The 21,542-nt window shown below is 43.9% G+C and overlaps 1 protein-coding gene across 2 annotated transcripts in view; it reads left to right on the top strand.

The window, feature by feature from the left end:
* Positions 1-3,003: 3,003 nt before the first annotated feature.
* BBOX1 (gamma-butyrobetaine hydroxylase 1) overlaps positions 3,004-21,542 on the top strand; it is an 84,947-nt gene continuing 66,408 nt past the window's right edge. The window contains exons 1-3 of one of the 2 annotated variants that reach the window (XM_054025919.1): positions 3,004-3,110; positions 10,891-11,337; positions 13,485-13,599. In XM_054025919.1, coding sequence (XP_053881894.1) covers positions 10,957-11,337; positions 13,485-13,599 — 496 coding nt within the window. In that variant the 5' untranslated portion in view covers positions 3,004-3,110; positions 10,891-10,956. Of the gene's footprint in view, positions 3,111-3,692; positions 3,716-10,890; positions 11,338-13,484; positions 13,600-21,542 lie in introns of those variants that run through there. The other variant, XM_054025918.1, reaches the window with a different exon arrangement.

Raw genomic sequence — 21,542 nt, 5'->3', positions numbered from 1 at the left:
ACTGGTAGTGCAAGCTTCCCTGTTCCCTTCAGGAGTGTTTGATAAAAGAATTTTCTTGGCTTCTTCCAGGGAAGCCCAGTTGCAATGCCAATGAATCAATGCATGCTTTGGTGTTTTATTACAAGTTGGACACCTTTTCAGCATCCACTGAAAACTGCAATGAGTACCAAATTCATTTCACACAGGCCACTGAGCAGCCAATGGTAAGAGCTTTACACCATCACTACCTTCAGCTGGATTTAAGCCAGTGACCTAGAGGTAAAAGGTTTTCTCTCTCCTGTTAGAAATCTCAACTAGCAAATCCCCACAACAAACATTCCATTGAAATAAATGGAGCATTAACATATTTGTCAGCACCAGAGGTACTTAGCACAGCAGATAAATGAAGGCATTTAAACAATGCATTTAGATTTTTGTATTGAAAGCTCAGCTTTCTGAGGGTTGGTGCTCACAGCAGAGTTGTTTGACAGTAATATCATCTGCAACATTAAGTCCCAGAATAAGGGACAGATCATTCAGTGCAGTGCAGCCACTTTGTACCACACCACAGGCAGAATCTAGCAGTAGAACCAGCATATTTGCCCCAGGATTATCCTAATTCCAGGGGATCCTCTAGTGGCATAGAGATGTCATAAATGTTCCTATACTATTGCCCTCCTTGCTGCTGTAATGAGTGTAACTAGAGGAAATTGCATGCCTGAAGAGGAATGGCCAGGGTGTCCATATGTTGTGCAGTTTCGGCCTGTCGTGCAGAGTAACCCACTACAAAGTATCTCCACATCATCTCAGTCTGCTGATCAAATTGGGTGCTTTTGAAAAGATAAGACCCTACCATAAAAGGAATAAAAGGTCTTCATCAAGGAAAATGGTGGATTCACCATGTCTTGATAGCTTCAAATGAAGAATGGTTGCCATTCTGGAAGATATGCTTTAGTCAAACACAAGTCATTGGGCTCCATATATATGTATCTGGGTGAAATTCTATTACTTGCATTATATGGAAGGTCAGAATGAATCGGTGAACTAGTATTTTATGGTATCTTGTCTAACGCATGGTCTAATGACCTGAACATAGGCTTGCCATCCAGGAACTCATGAGTTCTAACCCCAGCTTTGCTACTGATTCTCTGTGACTTTGACCAAGTCCCTTTAGTTCTCTGTGCCTCAGTTTCCTTATCTGAATTGAGAGTAATACAACTTATCTGTCTTACACTTTGTGAAAATTAATTAGTTGTTGTTTCTAAGATGCCATGTAGTATCATGATGATTCAGGTCTCTCACCTATAAACATGTTCGGTCAAATTCTCTGTTGATAGAAATCCATTGGAGTCAATGGAGTTATGCCAGTCAAAATTCACATTGATTTTAATGGGGCCAGGATTTTCACCCATATGTTATAAAATGTGGTTTGTCTGAAACATGTTAAGATTCTGTGTCTGAAGTATCGGAATATAAAAAGTGGAATATATCTGTTTGAGGAGATTCTACTATGAAACTATAACAAAGGAGGTGCGGAACTCAGCTCTTATTTACATAGACATACATCTTTTCTAACTCTATGGAGAACTTAGGCTTTATATTAATCAATGGAGAGAATTTGGCCCATTTAATAGCTAAGTAATCATTTATTTTACTTACTAAGCTTTATATATTTCCAACAGTATTGGTACATAACATAAGAATGGCCATACTGGGTGAGACCAAAGATCCATCCAGCCCAGTATCCTGTCTGCTGGCAGTGGCCAATGCCAGGTGCCCCAGAGGGCGTGAACCTAACAGGTAATGATCAAGTGATTTCTCTCCTGCCATCCATCTCCACCCTTTGACAAACAGAGGCTAGGGACACCATTCCTTACCCATCCTGGCTAATAGCCCTTAATGGACTTAACCTCCATGAATAACCTCCCTGTTATAGTCTTAGCCTTCACAACCTCCTCAGGCAAGGAGTTCCATAGGTTGACTGTGCAGTGTGTGAAGAAGAACTTCCTTTTATTTGTTTTAAACCTGCTGCCCATTAATTTCATTTGGTGGCCCCAAGTTCTTATATTATGGGAACAAGTAAATAACTTTTCCTTATTCACTTTCTCCCACCACTCATGATTTTATATGCGTCTATCATACCCCCCCCCTTAGTTTCCTCTTTTCCAGGTATCTGCCTTTACTAACATGTCTCCCTAATAACTGTGGTTCTTGTCTTTTTAAGACAAAGCAGAATGTTAAACTACCACTCCTCCAATGAACTACCTAATTATAACTGCACATTTCTTTTCATTATTCTTATTTAAAACATCTTTATTTCACTTTTTAAAACAGGTTTATTTTTGTTTTGCTCTGAGATTTTGGCACCTTTTTCACAAATCTGTAAATTATGTTTTCAACCAGCTCCACCTAAGCACATCTGCTTTATGTCCAGCCACAGCTGCACAAAGATACCACAAATGGAGCCACAGGCTCCCATTAGTTTCTAAGCCAAAGCACCAGTTGTAATTGACGAAAATTCTTCCTCATCGGTTGTTAGAATTGGATTTGCCTGCAGGGCAAAAGAACTTCTAGTTTCAATATTTATGCCGACAAGGCCATGTATAGAGCTCAGGTTTAAGGATTTTAGCTTAAAAAAGAACATTAGGAATTGAATTTCAGGTGGGTGACAGTCGCATATGCAGTGCTCTAGGGAGATACATGCTGGGGGGAGGCAGTATTGGCATAGTTTGGGAGAAGCAGGGGTGCTGAGAGCCATTGAACTAAACTGTAAACGCTTGGCTGAATATAATGGAAACCACTAAACGCCAGGGGGGTGCGGTAGCACCCCTAGTTCCAGCACCTACGGTCAGAAGCGCTACGCCCCCACAGCTCCCATGGGGTTGGGGTGCTGAGCCCGCCAGGGTACGGATTATCAACTGATTCGCGGACTGAAGCTGCCCCCGGCCCACACACCGCAGCTGGCCCTCCCCGCGCTGGCAGGTGGCGCCTCCCCTCCGGCGGCGGCCGTGGCGGCCTTTTCCCCACTTGGCCCGGCTCCCCGGTCCGCAGGTCCTGTCCTCCCCGCCATCTGTTGCAGGGCGCGGCGACGCGGAAGGAACAGGCCCCTTTGCCGGCACAGGGGGGTGCAGGTAAGCGCCGCCCGCTCCCCGCGCTCCGATCGCAGCCCCGGCGCCTCGGGAGCAGCTGGCTCTGGCCGCCGGGCGTGGGACGCGCTGGGGGCGAAGGGGGAGGAACAACTTCGCAGCGTCTCCTGCCCCCCCCCCCGGCCCTGCCAGGGGAGCGAGCGCAGGGGGCGGGGCACCAGAACACTGGGGCTTACAGGGCGTCAGGGGGGCACCCCAGCCTGGGGGCCGCTGCAGGGGAAGGGGGGGGTCAGCTGTGAGAACAAAACGTGGGGGGTGCTTCAGAGTGGGACACCCTGTGTTTAGGGCAGGGGTTGCAGATGGGGGCAGGACTAGGGTTACCATCCGTCTGTATTTCCCCGGACAGGTCCGGCTTTTGCGTCTCTAAATAGCCGTCCGGGAGGAATTGGTAACAAGGTTAAAATGTCCGGGGTTTTTTTCTCCCTCGCCTCCCTCCCTCCCTTCCATGCAGAGCGTGGCTGCTGATTGGGCGGCTAGGCCGATTGACCCACTCCTACTGGCCTCCAGCAGCCAGAGCCCTCCCCTGCTCCCCCCTCCCTCTCTCTGTAGTCCTGTGTAACACACAAACCGACCCACGTGGAGCCAGAATGGTAAGGGGAGTGGGGGTGGGCAGTTAGGGAGCAGGGGAGTGTTGGATGGGTCCCCAGCCTCCACCTGCCACCCCCCCTCCGTGCATCCCCCCCTTCGTGGGTCCCCCCGTCCCTGTCTGCCTCTCCCTTGTCTGCATGTGCTGGCTCTGAGAGTACACGCAGACAACTGCTGTCTGCTGCCCCCGGGTCCTAGTGCCCCCATCCACTAATGGGAAGACAGGCTGCCCTTACCCTGCCCTTCCACCCTAGCCCTGAGCCTCTCCAACACCCCAAACCCCCCAGCCTTCATCCCCACACACCCTAATCCTCTGCTCCATCCCTGAGCCCCCTCCTGCATCATGAACCCCTCATCCCCAGACCCACAGCCCTCACCCCTGCATCCCCTCCTATCCCCAAACTCCCTCCCAATCCCCCTCCCCCCTTCCCACACACCCCCTCCTGCCCTCAAACTTCCTCCTAAAGCCTGCACCCCCTCCCTTTGCACCGCCTCTCACCCCCAAACTCCATCCCAGAGCCTGCACCCCTCACCCCCTAGTGCACACCCACCCCCTGCCCCAGCCCAGAGCCTGCACCCAGCACCCAAACTCTATCCCAGAACCTGCACCCCTCCTGCACCCTAATCCCCAGCCCAGGACCTGCACCCCAGACCTCCTCCCCCCACCCAACCCCCCTCCCAGAGCCTTAGGCAGGTGGGGTGGGGGGTTCTGGGCACCACCAAAATTTCTACAACCCTGCCACCCATGCGAGTGGATAAAGGTCAGGGCAGTCAGGGGACAGGTAGGGTCCTGGGGGGGGGGCAGTTAGGGTAGGGGGTTCTCAGCAGGGGACAGTCAGGGGACAAGAAGCAGGGGGGGTTGGGGTTCTGAGGGGAGCAGTCAGGGGGTGGGAAGTGGGAGGGAGTGGATGGGGCGGGGCGGGGCTAGGGCGGGGATTCCCCCCCCCCCCCCAGTGTCCTCTTTTTTGTTTGTGGAAATATGGTAACCCTAGGCAGGACACGACAGAGGGGGCAGAAAGGGGACACTGGCTTTGGAGAAGGATTGGGGGGAGGTTGTCATAGTTTTGGATGGTGCTTCTTTAGCACAGGTCATGGATGTGCTCATCAGCTCCCCTGTTAGGACTTTGAGGGGTGTTTTCTTAGGCGGGGGTAGTTACAAATACCCCCCTGGTCTGTGGCCCTTAAAGCAGATAACAACCACCAAGAAATGCAGCTACCTCTGGGGTGGAGAGCAGCAGCTCCCTAGCATCCAGTGGTGATGGGAGAGCAGGGATATGGTTCTGGCCAAGGGCACCAGGGCAATGTGCTATCCGTAGGAAGTGTGCCATGCGCTCCTTAATGGTCAAGTAAACACTCAGGAGCTGCTTGATTTTTCAGGTCTCACCTTCTCCGTGGTATATTTAGGATTAAGTACTAAATAAACTGTGGACATCCAGTGAGTCTCCATGTTTCAAATCTGAGGTTCAGACTACTAAATCATTCCTCCAGATTGTTAATTTATGACATGTTTAAATTAGCTCTCGGGTTTTAGAGATGGATTTCTTGTGGACTTTGGGTTTTATTTGGGGTCAAGAGGATGCATGGTCTCTACAAACTGGCCCTGGAAAAAAGTACACTTCTCATATTATTAAAAACATAATATTTGCCTTACACTTCAACTAGCAGTTTATTAAATCTGGTAGCTTGCCTTTGGCAGTGAGCAATGGCTGATGCCTCAAAGAATATGGAGAGAAGAATACTTAATGCATCTGGCCAATTGTACACTGCTCTATACTTGGGACATTTTTCTTTCCTGACCCCGGGAGTAATCAGTTTATGCTGTGAAATGTGAAATTCAATGAGCCCATTTTTACATGTGTAACTAAAAATATTGCTCATAAAATCATCCAGCCCCTTTAAAAAAAATCCAGTTACAGTAATTGACTTTCTGCCCTCCTGTGGGAGGGAGTTCTACAGTGTCTTAGTCCAGGGCATGTTAGGGCTGATGTTTGTAGTGTTTCTACATATGCCAGTTATAGGTGGTCCTGTTGGCCCCTGTGGTCTCAGTGTGGTTTTACGCAGAGCTGGAGTATGAAATATACCTTGCCAAGTATCACTTTGTAAAGGACCTCAATCCTAAAACAATTTGTAACTAGTGCAAAAAGGAATATTTGCAGCATGTTTCAATAAGATACAAAATCTTACCTCATCTATTTGTAACTCTCACTTTCTGAAATGGTCAAACCTTTGCAGCCTAGCAGTGGATGCATGAAAAATCTGAGCACTTAGCAGCCCTCATTTGCTTCACTTATGCATGTAACAGTAGTGATTTTTAATTCTTATTTTACTTTTCAGTTAAGTGACTTATGGTAGATTTGCTAGCATACTGTTTTACTTCCAGGCTGTAAATTACATGTATAGATTAGGAAAGGTAATTGTTTATTGTTTACTGTATTGATTATATTGATTTGGAAGGTTATGCAAAGTTGGAATAGAACAGAATCCAGACACTGGACTGGCAATTAACCCTGTAGTGAACACATGTTTATATGGTGTTGCATATATATGTACTCAAATAAAATAACATAAACACTACAGACTTTAGATAATACAGTGAAATATAATCATACCTAAAATATCTTTCCTTGCCTCCTTTATTGTAAATGCTTTTCCTCTGCCTTTTGTCATAGTTTTGGAGGTACATTCACCTATATTATACAAATGTTGCTTTGCAGGGTCTTTCTGCTATTATGATATGCTTTGAAAATAGGTGGAATTCCCACTCTGCACCAAAGAGAGTGCACACCCTTTGGGGTAGATCCTCAATGAGATGCTCTAACCACGTGGATATAGAGTCATTCTCTGTCTCACGCTCACCCAATGACTATAATCATTTCCATAGTCAGTTGCTCTCATGTCAGGAATAAGGAACAGGAACACAGACTCTTAAGAAACAAAGACCCTTGGCCCGATTCTGCTCTTATACCAATGTAAATCAACAGTAACTCCATTGAAATCATTGGACTTATGCTGGTGTAGACCCAGTATATAAGTGAGAGCAGAATCAGGCAGGCTCCTTCCTGCTTTTATGAAAATATCTTTTTAGTTATAAAATAGGGGCCGGGTCTGTTTGGGGACTCAGGAAGATTAAGGCAGATCAACTAAAGGTGTGAAATCAACGTGCAGAAACCCCCATGTGGATTTCTTCATTCAGGAATAAAGTGGCCTTAGTTTGCTGTGACTAAAAGCTCATTTTAATTTAAATGTTCAATACATTGTTGTAACATAAAATGACAACTTTGTTGTTGATCATTTTCTTTACAGATAATGAGCCAAATCCTCGGTGTAAATTGCTGTAGCTCCATTTAAATCCAGTAAAATGTTGCCAATTCAGCTAAGGATTTGGCCCAGAGCTTCTGATTTTCCTCCCCCATATACTGTTGAAAATTGAAAAATTCTGCTGAGGTCAGTGGTGTTACACTGGTGTAAATAAGAGGAGAATCCTAGAGGTTTTTGTAAATGTATCTAGGGAAGAATAATATCAAAGGGACTTACTTTGCCAGTTGTTTCTAAGCTGAACTCCTCATTGGCTTCAATTGGGACTTGTTTTAAAAATGGACAACATGATACGACTTGAAAACAATAAACAGCCTTTTTATTCATTACACAATAGCTCTAGCCCACGCAATCGCTCCACATTGAATCGATAAGCAGAGGGATTTGGCAACAGGAACTTTTGTACATTTAAAGAAGGAAGTGGGTAACTTCACCACAAAGGAAATATCTTTGCCACTCTCAGCTGTTCCAGAGATTCTTCACAAATTGTTAGCAAATTGAATCATACTAGAATTGAAGGCAGTTGTTTTAAGCTGGTGTAACTCCATTGACTTCAGTAGTTACTCCAGATATAAACCAGTGAGGGATCAGAATCAGGCCCAAATATTGGGAAAATTAGCAATGACACACAGTGTTTGTACATCTTTAAAAAAGCATGCTGGAATATTTTCATCACTGAAGAAAATTAGTATGATAGTTTCAACAGAATTGTTTTTCACCCAAAACATGCTCCAAGGCAGAAGTGCAATATGTTGATGTTTGATTTTGCTGCAATTTATGAGACCGTCCTTCCATTTTGAGAGAGTACTAAGCCTGTTTTAATTGCACCCACAGTAAGAAACTAAAGTGAATGTAGAAGTCTCAGTATTAGCTGGTTTCAAAATTGAATAGGCTTTTGCTGCCTCCTTCAAAGGACACTGGACTGCTCTCAGACTTCCTGATTAGGGAAAGACCTGTGTATCACTTTCTGAAAGTGTCTAGATTATGGATATGAAGACTAAACATATTTTTAAATTAATATTTAGTGTTTGAGAAAGGGTCAGATTGATGGTACTAGAAACCAAAGTCCTCTGTGCATAGAACAAATGCAAAACCTCCAGTAGTGCAATCTTTCCCACTTGTAATGGAGCTCATAGCTACTTCCCCTTCAAGATTTTCCAAGCAATAGGTTATGTAGGGAAGAGTGTAGTACTATGGATCTGATATAGCAACATTTCTGTGTGAACAAAAGTATCAGCTATTTTTAAACAACAAATTCCCTTAGCATGAAAGAAAAAAAAAAAAAAAACAACCACTACTACAGCTGTCTATCTGAACTCGCACCCAAGAGAGTGCTTCTCAAATCCAATGAAAATTATATTTTTAAATTTGTGTTTGAGTTGCAGATGTCCTCTTTCCAACATAAATTACGCCAATGGATAGTTTCCAGAGTCTTTATTATCCCTTTTTCCAGAGCCCATTCATGACATGGTTGGTGGCTTCTCTTATTTTGCATGTTGGCCTTGCTTTCCAAACCACTTGAGAGGTTTACGGCCATCTATTTTAGAACAGATTTTGCTTGCCATGCATTTTGAATGACTCCGTTATCCATCACTGCAAACAGACACCAGTTAAGCAATACACATCAAAGGAGAACATGAAGCTGGTCATAGGCTCTTGCTGGACAAATTCCTGCTGTAATTTTCCCTGTGGTCAATTAGTCAGTTGTGAAACTCACATCGTTTCAGCATACACACTTGTGTTTCCATACAGTGGAGCATAATATGCAAAGCAGAAGTCTTGACTCGAGTCTGATAAGCCTCAAATAAATATTTTTAATATATCTATAAACCTTAAAGATGAAAATACAGGACAATTGTTTCCTTATTAATGTACCACATTTATAGTCCTCTTTTCTAAAAGGACAGTGTTTATTTCTATACATTATTCACACAATTATAACTTCTGCACCTAATAACTAAAGTGTAAGGGCAAGAAGCTTGCTCATGAGTGGAACAGAGACTGAAGGCTTTTTGAGAGCCAAATTCTGATCATGCTGCTCTCTGAAGCACTAGAGCCGGAGTCAGCAACCGTTCAGACGTGGTGTGCCGAGTTTTCATTTATTCACTCTAATTTAAGGTTTCGCATGCCAGTAATACATTTTAACATTTTTAGAAGGTCTCTTTCTACAAGTCTGTAATATATAACTAAACTATTATTGTATGTAAAGTAAATAAGGTTTTTAAAATGTTTAAGAAGCTTCATTTAAATTTAAATTAAAATGCAGAGCCCCCCAAACCGGTGGCCAGGACCCGGGCAGTGTGAGTGCCACTAAAAATCAGCTTGCATGTCGCCTTTGGCACGCATGCCATAAGTTGCCTACCCCTGCACTAGAGGCAAATGTGGAGCTGAATTGCCTGCAAGATATTCTGCCTACAGAAGCTATGGGGAGATTAAGCTGGGAAAGGCAGGAACAAGACCAGCTGGCAGAAAGTAAAGGGATTTAGGCTGTTTGCCCTGAAAGGAAGTTGGATTCAAGTCTCTCTTAGGTTGTCTGAATGGGGAAGCAGCTAACCCCATCTGCTTCTCCTGGTGCTCACAGTTGTGTTTGGAGGAAGGATGTTGTGAGGCCAGCTAAAAAGTCCTACTCATCTTCCAAAACACTTTAAAACTTTGGTGATGAAAGTGATTTGGTGGGTGAGTAGGTTAAAAATTAAATACGTGGATGGTGTTTAGGGTGCCCAGACAGCAAATGTGAAAAATCGGGACGGGGGTTGGGGGTAATAGGAGCCTATATAAGAAAAAGACCCAAAAATCGGAACTGTCCCTATAAAATCGGGACATCTGGTCACCTGTGTGTGTAGCTTAACAACTCATAGCTGTAATTGTGCATTGCTTGTATGTACTGTTACTAGAAATGGAGCAAGGTTGATAGACAATAAATGCATCATTGGGATCCTTGGATTAATATGCCCAGAGGAGGAAAAAAGTAGAAATATTTTACTTTTATTTTTTCATTCAGTTAAACTAAATAAAAACCAGAAGAAGCGTGAGGATCCCATACCACACAATTCTCACTCATAACCAGTGGGGAAACGTGTAAAACTCAGGCAGAACACCTATTGAACCCATGGGAACGTCTCCTGCGTAAAGACTGAGGGTGAAGCCTTAGCCCCATTGAAATCAATGCCAGTTTGCCATTAACTTTAATGGGGCCAGGATTCTGAGTGAGGATATCAAGATTTGCCCGCTGGCATAAAAAAAACACACAAAAAAAACCTGGACAAACCAGAAACAAACACAAAAGCTTTGAAGTGGTGCGAAGTTCTATTAAAAAAGACCTGGGATTCATTTATTAATCCAGGGAGAGGAGCAACCATTTTTATGAATAAGGTAAATATTCAGTCACAAGTTCTGTTCTTAGTTTAATATCTGATGCATCCTGTGTCCACAGACTATATCCTTCCCTTGCAGGGGGATAGTTCAATCTTCTAACTGATACCATCATTAACTATATGAGTTGAGATAGGATACCGTACATTAAAGCCTACATTTTCTCAAGCAACTAGTGATTTTTGAGTATCTCAAGTTTTGGGTGCCCAACTTGAGAGCCTGATTTTCAGAAAGTTTTCAGCTCACTGAAAATCAGGCCCCTATAAGGTATATCAAGTTGAGAAGTTGAGGCACCACCCAAATTCACTAGTCACAGTAGAAAATTTAGGTTTAAATATACATTTGTCTTTGGGCAAAACTTCTAAACTACGGATAACATGTATTACCAGGAGTTCAGGGGAAAGGAAGAAAGAGAAGGGGAAATTAGCATTTTTTTTGTACATTATCTTTTTATCTCTATTCTTTCTATAATTAATTTTGTTCTTATTTATAGTACTCGGAGGAACTTGCACTGGTAAAAAGCTATTCTTGCTCTGAAGATTTTGTAACAGTCGTCAAAATGTGGAATGCTGTGGCTAAAATCCTATTAAGGACTAAAGTCCACCAAGACTATTCACGCACTCTACTGCTAGTGCAAAAGGGCAGGAGTATTCTTACAAGACCGCCTTCCTCTAGGAATTGTTGGCAGCATATAGCTGGAGCAGTTCAGCCTTTCAACGTGAGTACAAGTATCCAGAAAGTGGAAGCTTTGGATGTGAATAATTTTGTCCGTATTCACTGGGAAGATGGGAGTAAGAGCCTTTACCCTGCTGTATGGCTAAGAGACAACTGCCAGTGCCCTGACTGCTTCCTGCATTCTGCTAAAGCACGCAAACTGCTTTTGGAAGACCTGGATGTTAACATTGGAGTGAAGGAGGTCATTTTGACAGATAGACAAAAGGTATTTTTTAAAAGAAATTTTGCTTTCATGTGACATTTGTGTAGTTCTTGCTAATCTGTTCATTAGCAACACGAATAGAGAGAATAGTACTGCAGCTTGAATATCAGGATATGCTGTAATCATGGATCATATTGTGTATATGCAGGATTTCTAGTCATAACTGTCAGTTGAGAAATCCAAATCCTTTCATTTTATGTCATTCTTACGGTAAAATTAAGTATAGGAACCCCCAAAATGTTCTTTTTTTTCTTAATTAACTTTAGATAGATAAAACATTTTTACCGTAGCCTTCACTTCTTAATCTCTAGGAGCTGGTGTGAAGATAAAATTGCAGACTCTTAATACCTCAGTCTTTCACTCCCTCAAACTTCTCTCCCCCTGTGTGTCTATCTCCATACCCTAGAGCCCCCCTTTTCCACCGTGGCTACTTTATGGAGGAAGGATAGTGTGATTTCCCCACAAAGAAAGTGTCTGTCTCGTAGCTGGTACACTGTCTTTCTTCCTGCAGGAGACTTCTGCTTGTGTTGTCACAGTAAAGCATGGAGTCCTTAAAGGCCAGGGCAGGGAAAGGCCAGGTGGAGGAATCTCCTTCCTTAAAGATTTTTAAGGTCAGGCTTAACGAAGCCTTGGCTGGGATGATTTAGTTAGGGATTGGTCCTGCTTTGAGCAGGGGGTTGGACTAGATGACCTCCTGAGGTCCCTTCCAACCCTGATATTCTATGATTCTATGAAATTATTTACTTGATCTAATAAATAGTTTCTAATTCATTTTTTAAAAGAGTATTTTAAAAATTTATTTGACCTAACATTTACAAATGTATAAAGCAGGGGTCGGCAACCTTTCAGAAGTGGTGTGCCGAGTCTTCATTTATTCCCTCTAATTTAAGGTTTCGCATGCCAGTAATACATTTAAACGTTTTTAGAAGGTCTCTTTCTATAAGTCTATAATATATAACTAACTAATGTTGTATGTAAAGTAAATACGGTTTTTAAAATGTTTAAGTAGCTTCATTTAAAATTAAATTCAAATGCAGAGCCGACCCGGGCAGTGTGAGTGCCACTGAAACCTGCATGCTGCAGGTTGCCTACCCCTGGTATAATGTAAAATTTGGGGAGAGAACCCTCCTTTGGATCCGATCTGCCCTCAGTCTCCACTGTGGAATCCCAGTGAAATCAACGAGGTTGCATGGGTGTAACTAAGGGCAGGACTTGACCCTTTATCCTCTTGCCTGGCAAATTGTAAAGGTTATAAAACAGATATGCAAACTCCATTCCCTTTATTTAGTTTATCATTAATAATACTCCTTAGCACTGGTATCTTCAACATGCTTTACAAACGTTGGAGGGAAATAAGGATTGTTATCCCCATTTTGCAGTTGATGGGAAGCTCCGATGCAGAGTTGATGTGATTTGCTCAAGACCACACAGTGAGTGGGTGGCAGAGCCAGGATTAATACTCAGGAGTTCCTGGCTTCCAGTCCCATACTCTGTCCATTAGCATACATTGTCTCTCTGAATTGTCTGAATACAAGATAAACGCCTAATTGTAAACTCTTTAGAGAAGAGCTTGTGTCTACCTATGTACAGCACCTAGCACAGGGGGACACTAATTCATAACTAACAGAAATAGATTTTAAAGCTTTTCCTTTCCCCTCTTTTCTTGTCTTTCTCCTTCAGTCCTTCCAAGTTGTCATCCCCTTCACTCCCAAACTATTGTCACTTCCTCCACCCTTTTCCTCCTTGTCACTCCCTGCAATGAAGTGCTGCCCTCCATGATCTATTCATGTCCTGCTTTCCCTTACTGGGACCCATACAGAACATACCACTAACTGCAGCAGGGATAAAGAATGAAAGCATCCAGCACCAGTCAGCAAGTCCTCTCACTTCTTCATTGTGAAACTGACCTCTTGTAAAAGGAGGGAATGTAGGTAATGCTTAAATGGACTTTTGAAAGTGTTTGCAGTTATATTAAGAAGGCGAGGTTGCTCACAAGAGACATTTAATTGCAAAGTAGCAAGTAATATATTTCAATTACATTTCTAGTAAGGAGATTGAATTTTGCTGGTCCCTTGGGTAGTTGTTTCAGGCGGGCAGATTTCATTGAATCTCTCATCGTTAATTATCTTTTTTTTATTTTATGATATAAGGTGTATATTACATGGCCAGACAAACACACCAGTGAATTTGAGGCTGAATGGCTGAAGAAAAGGTGCTTTTCTGAACAAGCCAGAGCAGAAATGCAAGAAGAATTATTTTTACCAGGTAGGGACTAAAACCTAATGTGTTTATACATTTCTTAAAACTATATAGACTATCAAATGTCTAAAGGTCCATAGGACAGCATATATATAAAGCCCTTGTTTTATTTTATGAAGTTTTGGACAGAATTTTAAAGGCATTGTAGCTGAAATGAAAAGGGCTCTTTTATTTTTCTTGTCTCTATGTTAATAAGTAGCTGAGTGACGCACCAAAGATCCTGTGCTAAAGTTTAAGTTTCCTTTGACAATAAAAAACTCTAGATATCATGATGTATTCTCCAATAATGCGGTGGTTATGTTCTCTAGAAAATGAATTAACTTGTACATGATGCTACATAGTGCTATTCACATTTCTGTTGACAAAACATGATATTGGTGCACAAACAGGGAGCACTGTTAAAAATCTGGCTTTTACTGTCTTGAGTGACCCACCATCACCAACCTCAGACCACTAGGTTTGCTGCAGTGCGTGGATGGATACAGCTTTAGCCTCTCTCTCCTTGCTTGCTCTAATATTGTGAGCAGGTAAAGTACTGAAGCTGACAAGATTTCTGCTCTCATCCTTGATGGGGTCTCTTTACGTCAGTTCTGCTCTGCAAGAAAAGTGATTCATTCTGGATTAAGGGTTAAGATTTTATCTGTTAAAACAGGAATTTAATTTTTATGAAAAGTGACTAGAGATGGGCTGCAAAAATCCCATCTGAAATATGAATTTTCCAAAAGTTCAGAAGTCTGCAGGTCTGGAGTTTGGGTCAGGCTCATTTTTAAGCACAACAAAAGGACAGATGCTGGAAGTTGGTAAATAATCATGGGGGAGGCACAGTAGGAGGTAGTTACTTTTGTTATATTTTTAACTTTATTTTAGGGAGCTACAGGTGAAAAAAGAAAACTCCAAGACATATGGGGCTTGAAGCTCTCCTGTGTCTGTGCTATGCGCAGTACAGAAGGGGGATGAGTATTAGAGAACCAGTTACAGCTTCCTGATTCGTAGCTGGCATGAGTTAGAGCATCCTAACGGAGTTCTGCTCCCTCTCTTCAACCTTCCCTGTCCCTGCCATGGCTCCTATAATGGGATCAGTTGGAACATCTGATGCAGGAGCCAGCTCTGCCAGCTGTACACCAGCTGACTCCCCCTTTACTCCCCCTCCCCAACAATGGGACTCTCTGCTGGCCAGGTATGGCCAGAATCCAGCTCATTGCACCTCCTGAATGGCACAACAAGGCATCTGGTTTAGAATTGAGATCCTAGCACCTGGTACAAAGTTACACAGAAACAACCAGTCAACACAGGTAAGGTATTGTTTGCAATCATGTAACAACAAAAATTGTTGCAAGCAGGTGGCAGAGTCTGGGAAGACAGAATACTTCATTTGGTTCAGTGGTTCTCAACCCACAGCCCATGGGCCACTTGTGGCCCAATCAGCACACAGCTGCAGCCCATGTGACATCCTTAAGCCATACAGTAGTATATAGTGTGGCTGCAACCCACATAACACAATGTGAGCTGCATATGCTGCCCACAATGATAAATAGATTGAGAACCACTGATTTGATTAGTAAGTTTTGTCAAGTGGCAGGATATTCTGTGGTTGTTTGCCTGTTTGTCTGCCCAATAGTATGGGTTTTATTCATAATAAAATTATGTAAAAACATACATTCTGGGCCAGATTCACCCCCAGTAGCTCCAGGGGAGTTTGCAAATGATAATTTCTTGCTCCAAATCTCAGGCATACTGTAATATTGCATCTTGGCCTGGTCTGAGTTTTTGTTGGCTTTATTTTTAATTATCAGTTCAAAGGTATACTGCTGATCTTGGAGCATTTTGTGAAGTATTCAAATGATATCGGCCCCAAACTCTCACAATGCAGTGTTTAAATCAATTTATACCCGTACGTTAACTACTCAGGAGAAATTGAATATAATTTATGCTCATGCTTAGCAGTTTCTTATCTCTTTCTCAATACCCCTTGTTCTTTTTTCAGTATCTGACACTAGCTCAAATACCCTTGAAACATTTGTTCCCTTAAGAGATCGAGTCTTCCCTGGGTTCCCCTCTTACTGCCTGATCCAAAGCCTATTGAAGTTAATGGGACTCTTTCCATTCACTTAAGGGAACTTTGGATCAGGCCATTGAAACTTTCAAAATGAGAACATTTATTGTCTAGAGGCAGAAAGTTAGGGTATGTCTTCACTACCCACCGTATCGGCGGGTAGCAATCTATTTATCCGGGATCGATATATCACGTCTCGTTAAGACGCGATATATCGATCCCCGAACGCGCTCACCGTCCACCAGAGCAAGCGGCAGTAGCGCAGTCGACGGGGGAGCCACAGCCATCGATCCTGCGCCGTCTGGACCCTAGGTAATTCAATCCAAGATACTTCAACTTCAACTACGCTATTCGTGTATCTTGGATCGATTTCCCCCCCCCCCTTTTTCCCCCCCCAATGTAGACCAGCCCCAAGTCTCCTGTCTTTCCATAGAAAACAACTTTAGTTTCTCTTCTCTTTTTTCTGAGGGGTCGAGGGGAGATGGCTTGAGTGTCTCCTTGGGATCCACATGTAGAAAGGACCCATATTTGTTGGGTGTACCCATCCGATGAGGAAGTGTTGGCAGCCATCTCTGTGGCACTTTTTCCCCTGCAAAGGGAAGGTGCTGAGCTGGTTGGGTTGTGGGTAAGGACTGGGCAATCAGACTTTAATAACTAAGGAAGGGGATACTTTGTTATTTGGTCAATAATTTTCAGAAACTTGGTTTTCCATGATACAGATGAGGCAATACGTTTATATATGTTATACTAAATAATATAAATTGCCTGTTGTAATACAGCAATGAGATTGATAATTGATAAGTATCAGGGGGTAGCCGTGTTAGTCTGGATCTACAAAAACAACAAAGAGTCTGGTGGCACCTTAAAGACTAACAGATTTATTTGGGCATAAGCTTTCGTGAGTATAAACCTCACTTCTTTGGATGCATCTTTGTTGTTTTTATTGATAATTGATGTGGCTTTATGTTCTTGTGAGTCTTTCTGCTCTTCACCATGTTCCAGGAAAATAAATGGTTGGATACAGTGAACAGCTTCTTTTAATTTTCCTCAGATTTCATTTGCAAATGGAAGCTTTCATTATGTAAATTGAGTGTTTTTCTAGACTCACATGGCCTGATTCTCCTCTTACACTGGTATAAATCAGGAGTAACTCTCTTGAAGTCATTTACTCTGGTGCAAAACACATGTAAATTAAGATGAGAATCAGATTCCAGTTACCAGCTTCTCATACCAAGCCAATAATCTTTCAGAACAATTGTAATAGCTAATCTAATCCCTAACCATCATGCCTTAGGTTAGAGGTTAACCTCTACTGTTGATATTGTCACAGTTGTGGCATTTCTTTTACAAGTAGTTATTTGCTTTTGGTATTGGGTAATTTCTCTTTTTTATAATAGCTGTTGGTAAAGAACAACATTTCTGGTTTCAAAAGCTAGGTGTCAAAAGTATGTCAAAATCATAGAGAGGAGGAACAAACATATCTGATTTATTGAATGCCTCCTGTGCTGTCCCCATGTGTGCGCCAGTATCTGAGGGTCCTGGCCCCATGTGAGCCAGGTACTGGAGGGATCCTGCCTTTCTGGGAGTTCCTGAGCACCACTTCTGGGGAAGCCTTGCCCCTTTGGGTGGGAAGCTTGGAACAGACATGGTGAAAACAGGCACAGAGAACACTCTGCTGAGACTGGGTGAGAAGCTGAGAACAGGTAGGATTGACATGTAAGAAACTCTTCAACACTGGGGATGGGGAGAGAACACCCACTGGCATGAATGGAGCAGTTCACAGGTCTTGGAGCTATTGTTTCAGGATGTATTCATCTCCATGGGGTGTTCTCTTTCAGCTGAGAACATTTCATTGGAATGAATGGGCCACTTAACACCTCTCTGAGCTTGCAACTTTGAAGTCTGAAATCCACCCTGGGCAAAAATCTAAAAATGAACTGTAAACATGTGGGAAAAATCTGGTTCTGTCCAGGGGTGTGTGTGGGGTGTGTTTGTGAAATGTAATCCGAGTACAGCAGAATATTCACAAAGTGCTGAAACTGTTTTTGAAAAGTATCAGAGGGGTAGCTGTGTAAGTTTGTAGCCTAAAAACAACGAGGAGTTCAGTGCGGTTTTTTATCCACGAAAGCTTATGCCCGAATAAATGTGTTAGTCTTTTAAGGTGCCACCGGACTCCTCATTGTTTTTGAAAAGGAAATAAATTACACTAGGAAAGGAGAGGTATTAGGGATGCAAGAGTAGGTGGTATTGGGGAAGAGGACTTTGGGTCTGCAGCAATAGAAAGGAGTATTATGGGGAGGGGGATAAATGGGAATGGTTGGTAGGGGATGGAAGAGGAGTTTGGGAGGCTCAGGCAGGGGGAAGAGGGTAGGGCTTAGAAGAAGTGGAGGGAAGAGGATAGGCAGGGTTGGAATATGAGGGATAGCAGAGGAATTTGAGGGTTAAGGGGTGGTGGGGCCTGTTAGCCCTGAATTCACCCCTTGTGTGTGAGAGCTGGGATCTGGGGGGAGAACCCTACCCCTTTGCAGGGATCTGAGCCACTCTCCCTGCCCACTGTGTGTTCTGGGATCTGAAGTGGGGGGACTGAAGTAACACAAATTTAAGCAGCTGAAATCCAGAGAATAAATAGTTAAGATACACAATGCCCCTCTGTGGGGTGGCCAGAGTGTATGGGGGAGAGGCCCAGTTTGAGGAGGGGTGGATTGGATTGGATAGCAGGGTTGCCAACTTTCTGATTGCAGAAAACTGAACACCCTTGCCCTGCCCCCTTCCCCACCCCTTTCCGGAGGCCCCGGCCCTGATCTGCCCCTTCTCTGAGGCCTCGCCCCCCACTCACTCCATCCCCCCTCCCTCTGGGATGAGAGGTTTGGGATGTGGGAGGGGACTCCGGCCTGGGGCAGAGGATTGAGGTGCGGGGGGGAGCGAGTGCTCCAGCTGGGGTGGTGGGCTCTGGGATGGGGCTGGGAATGAGGGCTGTGGGGGTGCAGGAGGGGGCTCTGGCTGGGGCCAAGGGGTTCAGAGTGCAGGAGAGGCTCAGGGCTGGGGTTGGGATGTAGGAGGGGGTATGGGCTCTGGGCTGGGGGTGCGGGCTTTGGGGTGGGGCCAGAAATGAGGGGTTCAGGGTGTGGAAGGGGGCTCCAGGCTGGGGCAGGAGGGTTCACAGTGTGGGAGAGGGCTCAGGGCTGGGGCAGGGTTTTGGGGTGCGGGAGGGAGTGTGGGGTGCAAGCTCCGGGAGGGAGTTCGGGTGAGAGAGGGGGCTCACAGCTGGGGTAAAGGGTCAGGGTGCGGGCTCTGGGTGGCACTTACCTCAAGCGGCTCCTAGGCAGCCAGCAGTTCCCTATGGCTCCCAGGCATCTCTGTGTGCTGCCCTCGCCAACAGGCACTGACCCTGCAGTGGCGGGTCCCAGCCAATTGGAGCTGCAGAGCCTAGGAGCCAGAGGGACATGCCACCGCTTCCGGGAACTGAGGAGAGCCAGGGCAGGGAGCCTGCCTTAGCCCTTGGCTCCCACTGCTCCGTGCCGCCAACCGGACTTTCGACTGGGCGTTCTGGTCGAAAACCTGATGCCTGGCAACCCCATTGGGTAGGCCTGAGGCAAAGCTGGAAAAGCCTGGCTCAAGCAGGGACAGGAGTCCCAGCTTGGGCATGGGTAGTGAAAGTGAGGGCCCTGCTTAATGTGCAGCTCAAACTATATAATCAAGGTTGCATGCAGCCCTATAGTAAATTGCTGCCTGTGAAATGTGTACACAGCAGCAAGGTGCAACTTCTTAAATGTTAATGGCTTCTACAGTGGCTTAATGGGCTGGGAAGGGGAAGGAGAGCTGGAAATGTTGAGGCCGAGGAGGCTACATAGTGCGGTGAACAGTGGGACATGGTGGAGAAGGAGAGAGATATACCAGTCTTCTCTCACCCCTTAAAGTTATTGTAACAACCATTTAGTAAAACTGTCAGTTTTGGAACATAGACCATGGATGAAATTTCTCTCACCAGCCCTGTTATTCACAACAAACATTTCAAAGCATGGCCATTATCAGAAAATGTGGAAATGGCAGAGGTGCTTAATGACTTCTTTGTTTCGGTTTTCACCAAGAAGGTTGGTGGCGATTGGACGTCTAACATTGTGAATGCCAGTGAAAATGAGGTAGGATCAGAGTCTAAAATAGGGAAAGAACAAGTCAAAAATTACTTAGACAAGTTAGATGTCCTCAAATCACCAGGGCCTGATGAAATGCATCCTAGAATACTCAAGGAGCTGACTGAGGAGATATCTGAGCCATTAGCAATTATCCTCGAAAAGTCATGGAAGACGGGAGACATTCCAAAAGACTGGAAAAGGGCAAATATAGTGCCCATCTATAAAGGGAAATAAGGACAACCCTGGGAATTACACACCAGTCAGCTTAACTTCTGTACCCAGAAAGATAATGGAGCAAATAATTAAGTAATCAATTTGCAAACACATAGAAGATAATAAGGTGATAAATAACAGTCAGCATGGATTTGTCAAGAATAAATCATGTCAAACCAACCTGATAGCTTTCTTTGATAGGGTAACAAGCCTTGTGGATTGGGGGGGAAGCAGTAGATGTGGTATATCTTGATTTTAGTAAGGCTTTTGATACTATCTCGCATGACCTTCTCATAAACAAACTAGGGAAATGCAACCTAGATGGAGCTACTAAAGGTGGGTGCATAAACTGGTTGGAAAATTGTTCCCAGAGAGTACTTATCAGTGGTTCACAGTCATGCTGGAAGGGTATAACGAGTGGGGTCCCTCAGGAATCAGTTCTGGGTCTGGTTCTGTTCAATATCTTCATCAGTTATTTAGATAATGGCATAGAGAGTACACTTATAAAGTTTGTGGACGATACCAAGCTGGAAGGGGTTGCAAGTGCTTTGGAGAATAGGATTAAAATTCAAAATGATCTGGACAAACTGGAGAAATGGTCTGAAGTAAATAGGATGAAATTTAATAAGGACAAATGCAAAGTACTCCACTTAGGAAGGAACAATCAATTGCACACATACAAAATAGGAAATGACTGTCTAGGAAAGGGATCTGGGGGTCATAGTGGATCACAAGCTAAATATGAGTCAACAGTGTAACGCTGTTGCAAAAAAAGAAAACATCATTCCTGGGATGTATTAGCAGGAGTATTGTAAGCAAGACACGAGAAGTAATTCTTCTGCTCTATTCCACGCTGATTAGGCCTCAACTGGAGTATTCTGTTCAGTTCTGGGTGCCACATTTCAGGAAAAATGTGGACAAACTGGAGAAAGTCCAGAGAAGAGCAACAAAAATGATTAAAGGTCTAGAAAACATGACCTATGAGGGAAGATTAAACAAACCCAATTTTTTCAATCTGGAGAAGAGAAGACCGAGAGGGGACATAACAGTTTTCAAGTACGTAAAAGGTTGTTACAAGGAGGAGGGAGAAAAATTGTTGTTCTTAACCTCTGAGGATAGGACAAGAAGCAATGGATTTAAATTGCAGTAAGGGCGGTTTAGGCTGGACATTAGGAAAAACTTCCTAATGGTCAGAGTGGTTAAGCACTGGAATAAATTGCCTAGGGAGGTTGTGGAACCTCTATCATTGGGGATTTTTAAGAGCAGATTGAACAAACACCTGTCAGGGATGGTTTAGATGATACTTAGTCCTGCCTTGAGTGCAGGGGACTGGACTAGATGACCTCTCGAGGTCTCTTCCAGTTCTATGAGTCTATGATCTCCATTCACTATAGCAAAGTGTACAAGAGGGAGAGGAAAACCTGAGGCATTACATAGTGACTGTGGTCTAGAGGTAAGACAACTGCACTGGGACTATTCCTAGCTCTGCCACCAGCCTGGTCGGTTACCTTGGGCAAGTCACTTCTTTCTGTGTCCCATTATCCCCCTTA

Source organism: Malaclemys terrapin, chromosome 4, assembly GCF_027887155.1.
Source record: "Malaclemys terrapin pileata isolate rMalTer1 chromosome 4, rMalTer1.hap1, whole genome shotgun sequence".
Classification (NCBI taxonomy): domain Eukaryota; kingdom Metazoa; phylum Chordata; order Testudines; family Emydidae; genus Malaclemys; species Malaclemys terrapin.
Note: the sequence above shows the minus strand (reverse complement) of the source record. Positions and strands in the feature narration are given on the sequence as shown.